This window comes from Babylonia areolata, chromosome 21 (assembly GCF_041734735.1).
Source record: "Babylonia areolata isolate BAREFJ2019XMU chromosome 21, ASM4173473v1, whole genome shotgun sequence".
In the NCBI taxonomy this organism is placed as follows: Eukaryota; Metazoa; Mollusca; class Gastropoda; order Neogastropoda; family Buccinidae; genus Babylonia; species Babylonia areolata.
This window is the reverse complement of record NC_134896.1, coordinates 19,058,878-19,076,289: the sequence shown is the minus strand read 5'-3', so window position 1 is coordinate 19,076,289 and position 17,412 is coordinate 19,058,878. Positions and strand designations below refer to the sequence as shown.

At 40.2% G+C, this 17,412-nt stretch overlaps 1 protein-coding gene across 1 annotated transcript in view; it reads left to right on the top strand.

The window, feature by feature from the left end:
- Positions 1 to 17,412, top strand: part of LOC143296219 (son of sevenless homolog 1-like) — a 41,012-nt gene that overhangs the window by 10,054 nt on the left and 13,546 nt on the right. The window contains exons 8-21 of the mRNA XM_076608038.1: positions 2,233 to 2,334; positions 3,390 to 3,517; positions 4,427 to 4,557; positions 5,416 to 5,616; positions 6,477 to 6,600; positions 8,390 to 8,686; positions 9,529 to 9,648; positions 10,463 to 10,619; positions 11,407 to 11,508; positions 12,779 to 12,934; positions 13,515 to 13,697; positions 15,705 to 15,822; positions 16,260 to 16,453; positions 17,106 to 17,222. Of these exons, the coding sequence (XP_076464153.1) occupies positions 2,233 to 2,334; positions 3,390 to 3,517; positions 4,427 to 4,557; positions 5,416 to 5,616; positions 6,477 to 6,600; positions 8,390 to 8,686; positions 9,529 to 9,648; positions 10,463 to 10,619; positions 11,407 to 11,508; positions 12,779 to 12,934; positions 13,515 to 13,697; positions 15,705 to 15,822; positions 16,260 to 16,453; positions 17,106 to 17,222 (2,130 nt within the window). The remainder of the gene's footprint in view (positions 1 to 2,232; positions 2,335 to 3,389; positions 3,518 to 4,426; positions 4,558 to 5,415; positions 5,617 to 6,476; positions 6,601 to 8,389; positions 8,687 to 9,528; positions 9,649 to 10,462; positions 10,620 to 11,406; positions 11,509 to 12,778; positions 12,935 to 13,514; positions 13,698 to 15,704; positions 15,823 to 16,259; positions 16,454 to 17,105; positions 17,223 to 17,412) is intronic.

Below are 17,412 nucleotides of genomic sequence, written 5' to 3'. Positions count from 1 at the left end.
ACTGTAAGGACATATTGTATTTTTTGAGATCTATGCACAATACATAAATAATTTGAACACTGCTTACTTTTAGAGATCTATGCAATGTTTAAAATATGATGGAAGTGTCAAAGGATTTTATAACCAAGGAAATGCTGAGTATGATCATTGTGCACAAGGAAAACCAGTTGAGCTTTAAGGCAAGCTGCCTTTCTAGCTTCCCACTGATTGGATGTGTTATAGAATTTGTTAAACAGCATCCTTATTGGAAACGTGTCAGTTATCTGATCAGTAATAGCATTGGAAACGTGTCAGTTATCTGATCAGTAATAGCATTGGAAACGTGTCAGTTATCTGATCAGTAATAGCATTTTTTATGCCAAAACACATGGGTAATGTGTCAGTACGATATCAGTAATAACATTTTTTTTTATGCCACAGCATCCTCTTTGGAAATGTGTCAGTAATGTGATTGGTAATGGTATTGCAAAGTATGATGTGACATATTGCTTATTAGTGAACGTTCACTGATTTTGCACTATCTGATGTTTCTTCTGAAGAGTGGATATCAGTTTGTAAAGACAGATGGTTGTTTATGTTGAAACTATATAATAAAAGTCATGTTGAATAATGTTCAAGATGATTTTTTCACACTGTTATTTATTCATACATTTTGGTTATTGCTGATGGTGTTGTTTTTGCTGTTTTTTTTTTTTTTTAAAGTTTTTTTTTTACCTGTGCTATTTGGTCTTTAGATTTTGTTAATGATCATTAATACTGTGTGCATTAAGGTGATCTTTTGTTTTAAACCTTTTGCGGAAGGAGTTGGGAGTGCTCGCACGCACGCACGGTTTCACATTGGCAGTCACTGGCTGCATGTGTGTGGTACTTTTCCATCAAATGTTGACACTGTGATGGTGCTCAACAGGCACTAAAAGTTGGTGGGGATTTCCCCACTATAGTCGCTATTTTTGGATGCCAGCACCACTTCCATTCACAAAGAAAGAAGGGAGATTCTGATGTACATTTAGGCTCCGATCAAGGAGAAGAAAGTGGTGAAAGCAATCCTGAGGACAGTGTGCCACTCGCCACTCTGCAAACCACATGGCGACCGGCTACTCAGCCTACCAACGTGGCTGCATTTCAATAGCCGATGGGTCCTGTGCATTAGCTGCCAAGCACCGCCACCCCTCTGGATTATTTCCTTTTGTTTATACCCCTCCCATTCTTTCAAGTAACAGCAGAAGAGACCAACAAAAACAAGCAGCCCAGGGCACACCTGACCCCCTATAGTTGAATGCAACACCTGACAAAATGCGAGCCTATCTTTCTGTGCTGAACATGATGGGGATGATGCGTAGAAACATCATTTATGTGTTCTTTCTGCCAGGTACCTCTCTGCTTCCACAGGAATGACTGTTTCCATGACTATTATGAGCAGAATATGCTCAACAGTAGGACAGTTTGTTTTTGATTATGTGTGTGTGCATGTGTGTGTGTGCTTACCTGTAGTTTTGGTGACATCAGTGACTCTGGGACACTAAGCAGTAACACTCTACTCACTATCCTTACTGTACAGCTATACACTGTGTGTGTGTGTGTGTGTGTGTGTGTATATATATATATATATATATATATATATATATATATATATATATATATATATAAACAGATCTGTACAAAGTGCTTAGACATAAGAACAGCATGGAACTGTGCTTGAAACTATCTCCAGTAACTCTTCATTTGTGACAATTGACACTAGTTGTGTGACATTATTTGGATTACCTATGGGGACTGTACTGGAAGACAGACAGGTAAACAGCAGCTTTCATTTTACAACACTAACATGCATGTGCATGGGATAACTGCATGTTGGTGTGCTGTATTAGAATTGTCATCATCACATGTGACATATTTGGTGACATTTTGGTGACTGAGACATGACCTTTCACATCTAGACACACAAAATCTTGCTCACATAACAGAACAAAGCCTCGTGACCATACCTGCAGAATTTTGTGACTCTAGAGGTTTATTTTGGTTGTGGTGAAGTGTGAACCATACATACCCATTTTAAGGCTAAACTCACCAAAAGAATCCGAAAACAAGGGGGAGTTTGGCCTCAGAGAATCCAAATACAAGAAGGTTAATGGCATGATCATGATGATAATCATTTTTGTTACAGTGTGCTACATTTTATTGGATATTGTGTTGACACTGTAGTACAGTGATCTTTGTGTGATCTGTGTGCAGAAATGTGGAGGGCATGGGTTCAGAGATGCCATGAAGTATGTGCTTCCCAAACTTCTGATGGGCCCAGTATATCACTGTCTGCATTACTTTGAAGTCATCAAGGTGGGTGTGTGGAAATGCTGACATATATATATGAAAGGCCACAGGACTTGGGACATTCTTTTTTATTTGATGCATGCTGTCTGCCCAAAGGGTTTTTATCCCTGTTTCTTTTTCCATGCTTTCTTGCCCACCTGTCAGTCCCAGCAGGTCTCTGGCGAGGGCCAAGATGTCCTTGGGTCTCCATCCATATCTTCAGCTTGTCAAAGATGTAGCCCAGGTTCTGGTGGCACATCAGAACATCGCCTCGCTCTGGTCCTGCCTTTCTTTTTCACCATGCTGGTCCTCCGATGTCATCCTGCCACCTGAAATTATGACGACAATGATGATGATGATGATGAATACTGTTATTATTAGATTTTGAAGAAAGGAGAAAAGCTGACAGATTTTTGCCATTAAGTTTGCCTTTTGCCTTCATGTCTTTCATTTCATTACATCTAATCCTGTTCTGCATGCACCTATCTCCATTTCATATTTTTAACATGGTTACGCTAGATAAAATTTAATATGAATTACAGAAAAGGAAACTATCGGACTTTTTTTTTTTCATGTTTTGTGAAATCCGATCTTGATATAAGGCAAGTTTGAATAAACTCCCACAGAGGAGGGATGTGATTGGGTGTGTTTGTATGTGAGTGGATGAGTTTATGTGTAGCAGGAAATGGATGTTTGCTGATCTTTTATTTCATTGTCTATGGCACGCGTTTTTCTTACCAAGTCCACGATAATTTCATTACTTAAGTTATTGTGATGCATATTTTGATGAGTGTTCATGTTCTGAAAAAGTGATTGTGTGCTTTATATATTTATTACTGAAGTTATTGTGATGCATATTTGGTAAGTGTTCAGGTTAAAAAAAGTGAATGTGTGCTTTATATGTTTAATGCCACATGTACTTGAGCTGAAAGATTAATTTCAGTAAATTTACAGACAGTAAAGTTGAATCTTATTCGATCTTATCTAAAAATGCAATAAAAAGTGAAAAAAAAACCCCACCCAAAAACAGACACACACACACAAAAGCAGTACAATACAACACAATGTGGTGTGCTGTGCAGGCGTTGATTGACACAAGTTCCAGTGGGGAGGACCAGGAGGTGTTAGAACAGGCCTATGGGTTGCTGCAATCACTCAAAGTGCTGCTGGAGCGCCGATTCAGTGGCAACATACCAAAGAGGAAACCTTGGTAGGTCATCGGGGGGAGGGGGGGGGGTGGAAGGGAAGGGGGGGGGGGGTTGATTGTCGAGCAGAAACAGGGAAAGGTAAGGAAAGGGACAAGTATGAGATTCTTCAGACTATGGTCTGAAATGAGACTGAGAGAAGGCTTTGGAAAGTAGCAGACTACCTACATTTTTACATGTGAATGTGAAGGCAAGAAAGTGGTTTCAGACTGAAACAGACTGTCAGTCCCATTCCCATTCCCTTTATGAAGGAAATGCCTTAGGAAATGGCTAAAAAGTGGTGCTTTTGGTAGACTCAGTCTCTGCTTGGAAAGTAGCAAAGAGAAGACTTGGAAAGTAGCAAACTATTTACATTTTTACTTGTGATTGTGAAGGTATGAAAGTGTTTTCAGACTGAAACAGACTCTCAAGTCCCATTCCCTTTATGAAGGAAATACCTTAGGAAATGGCTAAAAAGTGGTGCTTTTGGTACACTCAGTCCCTATAGGAATGAAATTTTGTCTTCTGAAGTACTTGGAGGAAGCCTTTCAAATGTTCCTTAAAAGAAAAAAGAAAAAAAAACGATTCAGTGGTTCTGTGTGTGTGTGTGTGTGTGTGCGTGCGTGCGTGCATGATAATTGGGGGTGCTCTATATATTTGTAAGTTATTGTGGGTGGGTGGGAGTGGGTGTGTGTCACAGTGTGTTTGCGTGTGTGAGTGTGTGTATGTGTGTGTGTGTGTGTGTGTGTGTGTGTGTGTGCATGTTTGTATGTTTGTGAGAGAGAGAGTGAGTGTGTGTTTGTGATAGGCAAAAATTCTTTGGGCAATGCACAGAATTATATTCTTTCTTCCATAATCTTGTCACACATACATAGCTGTTCTTTACTGTGCTTTACAATTTTCTTTCATTGGGTTGCATCAAATGTGTGTTTCAGGGAAACTTCACTGAGGTTACACGGTCGGTCCAACCGCCAAGCTCAAGTGCAGAAAATGACAGAACTGCAACGCAATATTGATGGCTGGGAGGGAAAGGACATTTGGCAGAGTTGTAGTGAATTTATCTTGGGTGAGTCTCTTCTGCGTTCTGTCACAAAAAGATGTGAAATTCCTGGCTGGCATATTTCAGAAGTGTAGCAGATAGATTTGGGAATCTTTTTGGCTTTGTATTTGGTATGGAAATGTTTAAGCCTGGTTTGGAAAAGTTCTGGAAAAAAGTATGCAATTCTGTTTGGCCACATCTGTGGGATGCCTGGTATGAATAAAAAGCCATTCATTTAGGTGATCTATCTGTCTGTCTATTAAGACATTTGTTTAGGTGACATGTTGCAGAGGATGCACACACACACACACACACACACACACACACACACACACACACATATATATAATTGTCATTGGCGGTGGCCTCCTTCCGTCTTGAGAGACGATGGCTGCACCAGAAGTGTAGTCACTGCCGGGCATTGCACTTCCTGCTGTGGGTGTATAGACTGATGCTGGAGTGGCAATCTCTACTGCATGTGGGACAGATATAGGTAGATGCTGCTTGCTTTACAGAGTTTGACTTGCGTGTGGCTCTTTTCCTCCTCAGCAAGTCAATGCGGCTTCTCTTTGCTTGTTTCACCCTTCTCTGAATGGCAGATTTCCAGGGTCCACGTGAATCCACAAGGCTTTCCCAGGACAGCGCATCAATACCTGTACTTTTCAGGTCCTGTTTGCAAGCATCTTTGAATCTTAGTATATATTATCTATCTATCTATCTATCTATCTACCTGTCTGTCCATATATATTATCTATCTATCTATCTATCTACCTTTCTGTCCATCCACCCACCCATCCATCCATCTGTGTGTGTGTGTGTGTGTGTGTGTGTGTGTGTGTGTGTGTGTGTGTCTCTGTATGTACATATATCTATATAATGTTGCAGAGGGTGTCCTAGTCAAGCAAGTGGGGGCCAAGAAGTGGTCAGAGCGCCACGTGTTCTTGTTTGACGGCCTCATCATCCTGTGCAAGCAGAATGCCACCAACTCCAAGCGCACCTCTGGTGCCGGCCCCTTTGCAGAATACAAGCTGAAGGAGAAACACCTCATCCGCAAAGTGGAGATTCTGGACAGGGATGACACAGAAGGTAGGAAAGGAAGAGCCGGGCTCAAAATACCCACCCGACTGACAAGTGGAAATGCTCTTACTACTTGTCCATTGGGCCAGTAGTTTATATATATATATATATATATATATATATATATATATATATATATATATTTTTTTTTTACTGTGTCATTGAAAGGATGACTGAGCAGTCAGATTCATTGCAGACCCACACACACTTCTCTCCTCCCCATTTTAGTCCAGCAGTTCCAACCCCTCCACATAACTTCCTCTGGCTTCCAGTATCACAGAAAATAAAATTCAAAATAGCTTGTATGTGTTTCAGTTCATTGACCAGTTCTGCACCATCTTACCTTGGTCCGTGTTCTTTGTCTGACACACGCATGTTTGAAATCCAGTGCTACAAAGTGGTTTCCAAACATTTGTGTACTACGGACCTTAGTTCTTGAAATCCCTTCCAAAAAATATCAGACACTGTTTCACTATTAAAATTCCACTGTTACTTCTTTCAGATCTGATCTTGAAACATATTTGTTTGAACGTTATTTTAAGCTGCAGATCCTTCTCCCAGACTTTGTGTGTGTGTGTGTGTGTGTGTGTGTGTGTGTGTGTGTGTGTGCATTGATGTGTGGGGTGGGGGTGAGATGGGAGTGGTATGCGAGTTGTGAATGATGTTACACTTTTTTAAAATGGTATTTTTAGTGTGTTTTTATTGTAACTTAAATTGATTGTTTTAAATACTGTATTCCTGTGTCTTATTCATATTACACGTAATGTGAAATGAATTCAAGGCAAGTGCTGTAAAAATGGACAATATTATTGTTATGATGATGATTTTTATTATAAATTATATATTTTTTATGTCCTTGTCTATTGTAGATCAGAAAAACGCCTTTGAAATAGTGCCTCGGGATCACCACATGGGCATAGGTCTCAGCACCAAGGGCTCCTTTGAGGAAAAGTGCAACTGGATGGCCGCTCTTATCACACTGCAGACAAGAAGGTCAGATTTGAATGTGTGTGTGTGTGCTTGCATGTGTGCTTTTGTTTGTGTACTAATGTGTGTTTTGTATATATATATATATATATAGTTTTATATGGCCATTGAAGAAGGCCTCATATTGAGCACTGAACTCCAGCTTTCCTCACTTCACCAAGGTGTGATTGGGCACCTGACTTTGGTTGCGGAAGGTTAAAATAGCCAATGGGAATGAATTCACTGCTCCTGTAGCCTCAAAAAGCTATGGGACCTTTGATTTCAACCTTGATATCTTCTAACTTTTGTCCCTCTGGATCAGAGCTGTGCATACTTGTGAATTACTGATCGGTGTGTAAGCTCTTTGACATATCACTGGTACAAGATCCAGTGCTCTATGATGATTTGTATTGCTACAGATATTCTTAGTATCATTACTATGATTATTATGATAAATGTTATGTTATCCTCATCATCATCATGATTGTCATCGGTTGGTCAGCGTTGTCATCATCATCATCATCATCATCATTACCTTATCACTGCACAAGATTCAGTGCCATATACATGATTTGTTTTGCTTCAGAAATTTTTAGTATCATCACTATGATTATTATGATAACTGTTATGTTATCATCATCATCATGATTGTCATCGGTTGGTCATCATTATCATCATCATCATGATCACCATATTACTGCACAAGATTCAGTGCCATATATATGATTTATTTTGCGACAGAAATTCTTAGTATGATAAATGTTATCATCATCATCATGATTGTCATCGGTTGGTCATCGTTATCATCATCATCATTACTGTATCACTGCACAAGATTCAGTGCCATATAAATGATTTATTTTGCTACGGAAATTCTTAGTATCATTACTATGATTATTATGGTTTAGTTATGTTATCATCATCATCATCATCATCATTGTCATCGGTTGGTCAGCGATGTCATCATCATCATTACCATATCACTGCTCAAGATTAAGTGCCATATATATGATTTACTTTGCTACTGAAATTCTTAATATCATCACTACGATTATTATGACAAATGTTACGTTGATATCATCATCATGATTGTCATCAGTTGGTCATTGTTATCATCATTATCATGATCACCATATGACTGCACAAGATTCAGTGCCATATACATGATTTGTTTTGCTACAGAAATTTTTAGTATCATCACTACGATAATTATAATAACTGTTATCATCATCATCATGATTGTCATTGGTTGGTCATTGTTATCATCATCATCATCATCATCACCATATCACTGCACAAGATTCAGTGCCGTATATTGATTTACTTTGCTACAGAAATTCTTAGTATCATCACTACGATTATTATGATAAATGTTACGTTGATGTCGTCATCATCATGATTGTCATTGGTTAGTCATCGTTGTCATCATCATCACCATCATCACCGTATCACTGCACAAGATTCAGTGCCATATAAATGAATTATTTTGCTATGGAAATTCTTAGTATCATTACTATGATTATTATGATAAATGTTGCGTTGATGTCATCATCATCATGAATGTCATCAGTTGGTCATCGTTGTCATCATCATCATCATCATCATCATCATCACCATATCACTGCACAAGATTCAGTGCCATATATACGATTTATTTTGCGACAATATGATTATTATAATAAATGTTATATAACAATATGTTATTATTATCATCACCATCATCATGATTGTCATCTGTTGGTCATCATGGTCATGATCATGATGATGATCATCATCACCATTATTGTTATGATAATTACTGTTACCATTGACGCAGCATGTTGGAGCGCATCCTGGACGGCAAGCTGCGGGAGGAGGAGAAGTGCCACCCGCTGATCATGCCCCCGAGCGACAGGTACCGCTTCGCCGTGCAGGACTCTGACGAGAACATCTTGTTCGAGGAGCAGCAGGAATCGTCGACGGAGAGCCCCCTCATCAAGGGGGGGACACTCATCAAGCTGGTGGAGCGGCTCACCTACCACATGTACGCTGACCCCAAGTTTGTGCGCACCTTCCTGCTGACCTACCGGTCCTTCTGCACCCCTCTGGAGCTGCTGGACTTGCTGGTGGAGAGGTGGGTTGGGTCAGATGTACTGAAAATACAGCACTTATCTTGTACAAAAACAGAAACATTTTAAGTCTAATATCACTTAAAGTGAAATGATGTTAAATTAAAGAAAGAACAGTAAAATGAAATATACTTTATTACTGCCCGTTATGCCCTCTGGCGTACAGTGCAGCCAGCAGTGAAGAAAAGCCTCTCTTGTCTTGTTATGGGCCAGTCTTTGAATGGTATCTCTGGTGCGTGACAGTGTCTTGAGTTCTCAGTCAACTGTTCTGTGATATGAGATATAAGGTATAGGAATTGTAGACTTACCACAGCTAAAGAACTGACAGACACAGTGGTGTACATCAAAAGCGTGCACATGTGTGTGCTTCTGTGTGAATGTGTGTGTGTGTGTGTGTGTGTGTATGTTTGTGACCATTTCTCTCAGACCGCTATCACACTCAGCAGAGGTTTCATCAAATAAATATGTATCACCTTCCAGCTGAAATGACAATCCCATACGCTGTACAGTTCAGCTCTATACAAAACTTTCAACACCAACTGGTAGTAGTGCCGTGAGGTTTTATCTTTGGAAAATACCATGAACAAGTCAGTCGTATTGTCAGAAATTCAAAGTCTCCAGGAGGATATAAAGAGGGCTCTGTGCAGAGAGAAATTTAACACAGTGTCTGCAATTGTTTCAGGAAGTTTCTAGTAGAATACAAAGATGAGAAGAATTGATATCTCTTTGAGTCTTGGTACTTTCCAGACTGCTGGCTTAACACTTAGAAACATCACAACTATATTTGGTGTTTATGATTTCATGAGCATTACAAAATTACATGAAAAGTCTGATTTTTCTGTTTCAGATATGACATTGTGGAGCCCCATATGGAGCCAGAAGAAGACGACAACTTTGAGCACAATATGCGCATCAGAGAGGATCTGAAACGGTTCCGCAAGGAATACGTCAAACCCGTGCAGTTCAGGTTGGTGTTGATGGCAGCTGTTGTGTATCCTTCCCCACTCCCGACACTCAGTTACACATGTGAACATACACAAACACAATGAGCGATTCTGATGAGTGGGATTGTGTGAATGACAATAAAACATTATATCCATCAGGGCAAGAAAAAACCCAGTCATGTGTAAACATGCTTCAAACATAAAAGAACACAGCAATTGACCATTACTACTGATAAAAAAAATTGAGAATGAATGTGATTTTTCTCATGATTGATTTCTTTTCCTTTTTCTTTTTTTTTTTGGCCAAGGAGAAAGCAGTATGTGGAGTACTTAAACAAAAGGGAAAAAAAGAGAAAAGAATGAATTAAAAAATAAAATTTGCATTGTGGACTTGCATGCAATTGAAGCCACAAAAAAACAACAAAAAACCCCTCATCTCTGAGAAAAGGAAACTCGCAAAAAAAACACCCCAAAACCAACAACAAACAAAAGAACCTCCACCCACCAAAATAAAGCACCAAAAAACTTGTTTATCCAGGAACTAGCTACATTGTTGTGAAGTCCAGAGGGTGTCAGGGAAACAACCACATGATTGTGAATTTCGCATGAAGAAAGGAAAGTTTTGGGTTAAGATAATGTTGTATCTTCATATTGAACAAATTGTAGGATGATAAAGCACTGTAATTTGATCATTCCTGTGCTCATTTTGAACAGGTACATTATACTATATGTGATGCTGTCAGTATGTCAGTATATTTCAGAAGCTTGTAAAACATGACACAGACAATCAGCTGTTGTGCCCTTCATGAAATGACTTTCATGACTCACTGGTTGCAGAGTGGTGAATGTGCTAAGGCACTGGGTGGACCATCACTTCTACGACTTTGAGCGGGACAAAACACTGCTGGATAACCTGCGGGAATTCCTGCTGAACATCAAGGGCAAGGCCATGCGTAAGATGGCGGACTCCATCATCAAGGTCATTCAGAGGCGGGTAGGTTCTTTTTTTTTTTTTTTTTTTTTTTTTTGGTGAGGGAGTAACAGCTGTTTACAGCTGGTTAAAAGTGTGTGAGTATATTCACAGACATACAGACACAGCCACACAGACACACACATGCGCACACACACACACAGTCTGTTTCTTATAGATGTGGTCTGTTAACAGTTTACATGCAAACATGTGCACACACACACATGTATACACACACACACACACACACACACACACATACACACACACACATACACACACACACACACACATACACTCACACACACACACACACACACACACACACACACACACACACATTCTATTTCTTATAGATATGGTCTGTTAACAGCTATATTCAGTGTACACACACATACATTCAGACATATTTTTTAGACACATACGAATCATTTTGATTGAGTTAACATTATGATAAAGTTGTTGCTGAAGTCCGCTAGAAATGTATCCTTCCCACATAATTTGTATCATTGCGCACAGTTAACAACTCAAAGAGTATTATGTGTGTCGTTAGCATTGGGCAATTGAACAGCGCTTTGGTGAATTTAGAAAAAATAAATCCAACATTTGACAAGCAGAACTGTAAATTTTGAACCAGGCAGACAGCATGTCCAGATGCTTTGTTCATTTGTATGTATTTTATGTTTTATGAACTGTTAGGGTGCAACACCACAAGTTAAAACAAGAAAAGAAATACAGTACATAAAAAAAGGAAATAATTCCACTCAGTGAAGACGCGAAATATGTGTGTGTGGTGTGTGTGTGTTCCCAGATCGAGAGCATAAACACAGAAAGAGAGTTCACTTACCAAGGCAAACCTCCCAAGATTGAGTGGCACCTAGCTCGCAAGTTGGAAGACTGTGACCTAATGTCGGTGAGTTAATTGCAGTTAGAGGGTGTTTTAATGTTTGTGTGTGTGTGTGTGCATATACACAGAATGGAAGTTTAAGGCACTAGCAGGTATCTAAACATCTGTTGACCTGGGAGATCAGAAAAATCTCCATCCTTTACCCAGCAGGCAGCTGATAACAGGATTGAACTGAAGGACCAGTGCTGTAACTACTCAGCCATTGCATCCAATTATATTTAGTTTTTGCCTTTCTCTCAAATCATGAGCCATTGAATGCTTGGATGCAGAAGGTTTAAATAGCTAACAAAACTGAACTGACCCCCCATCAGTTTCTCTGATCTAGGTCATGTTAAGGTTTTTGTGGACCGATGTCTTCAGATTTGAGAAAACCTTTTTTTTCAATTTCAGAAAGTTGAAAGATGGCAGATGTCTGTAGATCATAACATTTAAAGTAATAAGCTCAGCTTCATAGTTCTACTTTCAAAGATATACCGATACAAGAGATGATTTTGTTTCTTGTTTTTGTCTTCATGTTATTCCAAGGCAGTTTTATAGATTTTTTTGATACGTTTTGAATTTGTGCATGCATTTCAAGAAGTAAAATTTACATTGTATTTGATACATGAGTTCGGATATTAGTTGTTTTTGTTTTTCATGTTTGTTTTGTTCTTTAGTTCATCTGTTTTAATCCTCCATTCCCCAAAAGGGGTGTAAGGAAAAGGCAGTTGGATGTTCTCTTACTGTTCAATTGTGTGATTGGTTGTTTGGATGTGTATGTTCATATTGAAGGACTGAGACTATAATCATTGCATGTGTGTTAGGTTCACATCACCTTAGCATTTTATTCGTGCCTTTCATGTATTCATATCAGTTGACTGTGATTCTGGAGTATTGTTTGTGTAGCGTATGCCACACATGAATTTCTCTTGTTAAGATATTAACTCATTCCACTCAAGGTTTGAGTTATGTGGTACCATAATTACTTACCTTGTCGACCTGGTATGAGAATTCTCATACCAACATACTATTCTGATTTTGTTTATTCTTGCTTGATACAATTGGTGTTTTGAATTGAAACGTTTAAGGATTCCAGAAGCATGGAAACGAAGCTTTGTTTGACGGATCAGATAAACAGTTCTCCATCGATTTTCACTATTTTAGTGAACTACCCTACTTTTTACTGCAGTGGTCTCATGTAGTGCTGGTCCAGGGGCGTAGTAGCAAGCATGTAGCTGTGGGGTAGAATGAGTTAAAGTATTGTGTGTCTGCGTCAGATGTAGAATGTTGTGTGCAGCTGCACCCAGTGGAGATAGCACGGCAGGTGACACTGGTGGAGTTTGACCTGTACCGGGCCATCCAGCCCTCAGAGCTGGTGGGCAGTCCCTGGATGAAGGCCAACAAGCACCAGCTCTCTCCTAACCTGCTAAAAATGATCAACTTCTCTACACAGGTGTGTGTTTGTGGGTGTGGGTGTGGCGGTGTGACGGTTGGTGTGTGTAGTGAGTGTGTGTGGGTGAGGTGGGGGTGTAGTGTGTATGTGTGTGTGTGTGTGTGTGTGTGTTGTGTAGTGTAGTGTACAGTGTGTATGTGTGTCAGCATATGTGTGCAGTGTGTATGTATGTGTATGTGTGTGTAGTGTAAAGTGTGTGCATGTATGTTGTGTATAGTATGTTTGTGTGGATGTAAGAATGTATTTATAGACACTATATTGCCTATTGAATTGGCAATATAACAGCTTTTTTTGTCTGTTGAACCATCAAAAAATGAATAAAGAAAGGTAGTGTTAAGTACGCTTATCTGAGCTTGCAGCACAAAGTAAGCTTTTGCATTGATAAGTTTCTGACTCTGATGTTCGTCCATACTTAAAAGTTTCTCTGTTGTTCTTTCTCAGACTTTCATTAAGTCCTGCCTGGTTTTTAATTGTTCTGTCAGGTACAACTGTTGTTCTACTGACTTACTGTAATTTTCAGTCTATAAAGCAATGTGATGATTATTGTTATTGATTTATTTATTTACATTTCTTGCTGCAGTTCACATTCTGGTTGGAGAAGTGCATCCTGGAGGCAGAGAACATTGAGGAACGGGTGGCGGTGGTGTCCCGGATCCTGGAGATCATGCTGGTGTTCCAGGAGCACAACAACTTCAACGGGGTGCTGGAGGTGGTCAGTGCTCTCAACTCCGCCCACGTCTACAGGCTGGACCACACCTTCAAGGTCAGTTCGCTACTGTGACGCTCATGGTTTGACCCATCTGTGTCAGCTGTGATGGTGGTAAAATAGTGGAGCGATGGCCTAGTTGTAGCGCACCAGTAATTTCTGTATGTTTATTTATATATCAGTTCATTTCTGTGTAAACACACTTTATAATAAGTAACCTTTGCTGTTCAAGAACCCGTACATGGTTTGACATTAATAAACGGACAGCATTAAAGCACTTCAGGTTAACATTGAGTATGTTATTCATTTGAATGAAATACATCTGACTTTACAGCGCCTGACTAGAAAGCGAGTGTGCACAGGGTTGAGTCCCACATATGGACCGGGATATTTACTCCCCCCCCGCCCCCTTCATTGGGCCTTGAATGGTGGTCTGGGTGCTAGCCATTCAGATAAGACAGTAAACCAAAGTTTTGTATTCAGCTTGCACTTAAAGCATATAAAAGAACCAACTGCAATAAAATGGTTGTTTCTGACAAAATTTTATAGACCAATCCAGTTTGGTTGCAAAACAAATGCGTATGCAGACCGAAAAAGAGAAGAAAAAAGTGGGTGGGGCTGCACTGTGGTGACACGCTCTCCCTGTAGAGAGCAGCCTGAATTTCACACAGAGGTCTGTCTTGACACAAAAACAACACAACACAACACAATAAGTATTTGCTTCTAATAATGGTAATACAGGATCATACCTTCAAGGTGGGTTTGCAGTATAGTGTTTAAAGGATTGACTGATTTGTATTAGCTGTATTAACCCCTTGACTGCTGAACCATGGTTAAATGAAATCAGTGTGGCATGAGTTTGAATCGCATTTACTATGGGGTTTTTGTTTTTTGGTATGCTTATAGACGGGCGCAATAGCCGAGTGTTTAAAGCGTTGGACTGTCAATCTGAGGGTCCCGGGTTCGAATCACGGTGACGGCGCCTGGTGGGTAAAGGGTGGAGATTTTTACGATCTCCCAGGTCAACATATGTGCAGACCTGCTAGTGCCTGAACCTCCTTCGTGTGTATATGCAAGCAGAAGATCAAATACGCACGTTAAAGATCCTGTAATCCATGTCAGTGTTCGGTGGGTTATGGAAACAAGAACATACCCAGCATGCACACCCCCGAAAACGGAGTATGGCTGCCTACATGGCGGGGTAAAAACGGTCATACACGTAAAAGCCCACTCGTGTGCATACAAGTGAATGCAGAAGAAGAAGAAGGTATGCTTATCAATGGTGTTATTGATTTACCTGTCAAAGAAAGACAGTCCTGAGAGGATTTACCTGTCAAAGAAAGACAATCCTGAGAGGATTTACCTTTCAAAGAAAGACAATCCTGAGAGCAAGTAGTAAAAATACATAATAGTGTCAAACACCCTGATCTGTGTGGTTTCTTGTATATCAGTGAGGTGACTGCCTTTCACTGATGAGCATACTCGTCAGCAGGAGTCATGGGGTTGTTGGGAATTATAATGCTGGATCACATTTAAAGGTCATCCTGCAGTGTTACGTTTATGGTGTGACTGATTTTGTTTTGGCTGTGGTAATGGTAATAGTAATGGTAATACTGGATCATGCCTCTGAGACTGGCATGCAGTATGAAGTTGGTTTTGTGTCAGCTGTGATAATGAATGAATGAATTAATGATATGGATACTTATACAGTGCCTATCCTTGGTCAGAGAGCAAGCTCTAAGCACTTTCGGAGTCATTTACACAACAGGCCGCCTACCTGGGTAGAGCTGATTGACAGCTGCCATTGGGCACTCTGTTTCATTTAGTCAGGTTTCAGTCAAGCACACATACACACTCAGGCAGACATGAAACATCTTACATAAAGGACCGTTTTGTTTATTTACCCCGCCATGTACGCAGCCATACTCCGTATTGGTAATGATAATACTGGATCATGCCGTAAAGGTCAGCTTGCTTTGTGATGTTTATGCTTTGAGTTTTGTGAAGAGTTGCTGTCAGACCACAGGACAAAGCACAGTGTTTTGTGTTTGTGTGTGTTGACAGGAGGTGCCCCACAAGTATGTGCGTGCACTTGAAGAGGCCCACGAGCTGAATGCTGATCACTACAAGAAGTACAGCGAGAAGCTGCGCTCGGTCAACCCCCCTTGTGTTCCGTTTCTGGGTGAGTGTCTCTCTTTGCCTGCTTCCTCTCTGTACTCGCTCTCTTCACACTTAGACATACACACTTTGACACAAGTATGAACACAGACGTATGCAACACGCACACACACAACACACACACACACACATACACACACACACACACAACACGCACACAACACGCACACACACAACACGCGCGCGCGCGCACACACACACACACACACACACACACACACACACACACACACAACACGCGCGCGCACACACACACACAAACACACACACAACACGCGCGCGCGCGCACACACACACACACATACACATGAACACACACGCTGACACTCCCCCCAACCCCCAACCCCATTAGTATGATCCAGTTGTGCGTGTTGTGTTGTATGCAGGTATGTATCTAACACGTGTGTGTGTGTGTGTGTTTGTGTGTGTTCGTGTTCGCAGGTATGTACCTAACCAACATTCTCCTGACGGAGGAGGGGAACCGAGACTTCATCGTGACCCGTCCGGACAACAACAACCAGCGGGCGGAAGGCTTCATCAACTTCAGCAAGCGCCGCAAGGTGGCAGAGATCACCAGTGAGATCCAGCAGTTCCAGAACCAGCCCTACTGTTTGGAGTCGGAGATCATGCATCGGGTGAGTCGGACTGTGTGTCTGTAGCATCAGCAGGATGGATGTGAAAAATGTGAATGATAATAGTAATGAGTAATAATGATACTAATGATGATATTGATAAAACAACAATGTTAGTAGTAATGATAATTGTAATAATAATAACAGTAATAATGAAAATAGTGCATACATTTATATAGTGCTTTCCTCTTCATTTACTGTGTAAATAGCTTAATTTTAGGCTCTGGCAGTGTAAGAATGTTAATAAATCATCATCCTCTCCAGCCTAATTTTCAACATTCTCAACACAATTTCTGTATTTGGGCGTGTGGGGGAGGGTTGATTTATATATATATATATATATATATATATATATATATATGTATGTATGTTTGTGTGTGTGTGTGTGTGTTTGTGTGTGTGTGTGTGTGAACAGCATAAGTGTATGTGTGTGTGAGCAACGTAAATGTGTGTATGTGAAAAATTTGTGTTTGTGTATATGTGTGTGTGTGTGTTTGTTTGAGAGTGTGTGTTTGTGTGTGTGTGTGCAGTGTGTTAACAGCACATGTGCGCATGTATGAGTGTTTGCATGCATGAGTGCGTGCTAGCATGTATATTTGTGTGTGTTGTGTATGGTGGTGTTGCTGATGCTGTCATTTATTCTTATGTTGTTCAGACATTCATCAAAGGGTTGAACCCTTTCGGGGACATGACGGAGAAGGAGTTCAATGATTACCTGTACGCCAAGTCCCTGGAGCTGGAGCCTCGCAACGCCAAACAGCCTCCTAAATTCGTGAGTGACCATTGATCGTTGGAACAGTTCGAGGGCTTATTTGCTCTATATCTGTAATTATTATTATTCTTATGATTATTTTTATTTTATTATTTTTTTTTAATTAAACATTTTTTAATACATTATTTCATATGTTTTATTTCTTCTCCCGGATGTTCTCTACGGGTTAATGTATCGTTCACCCTAGATA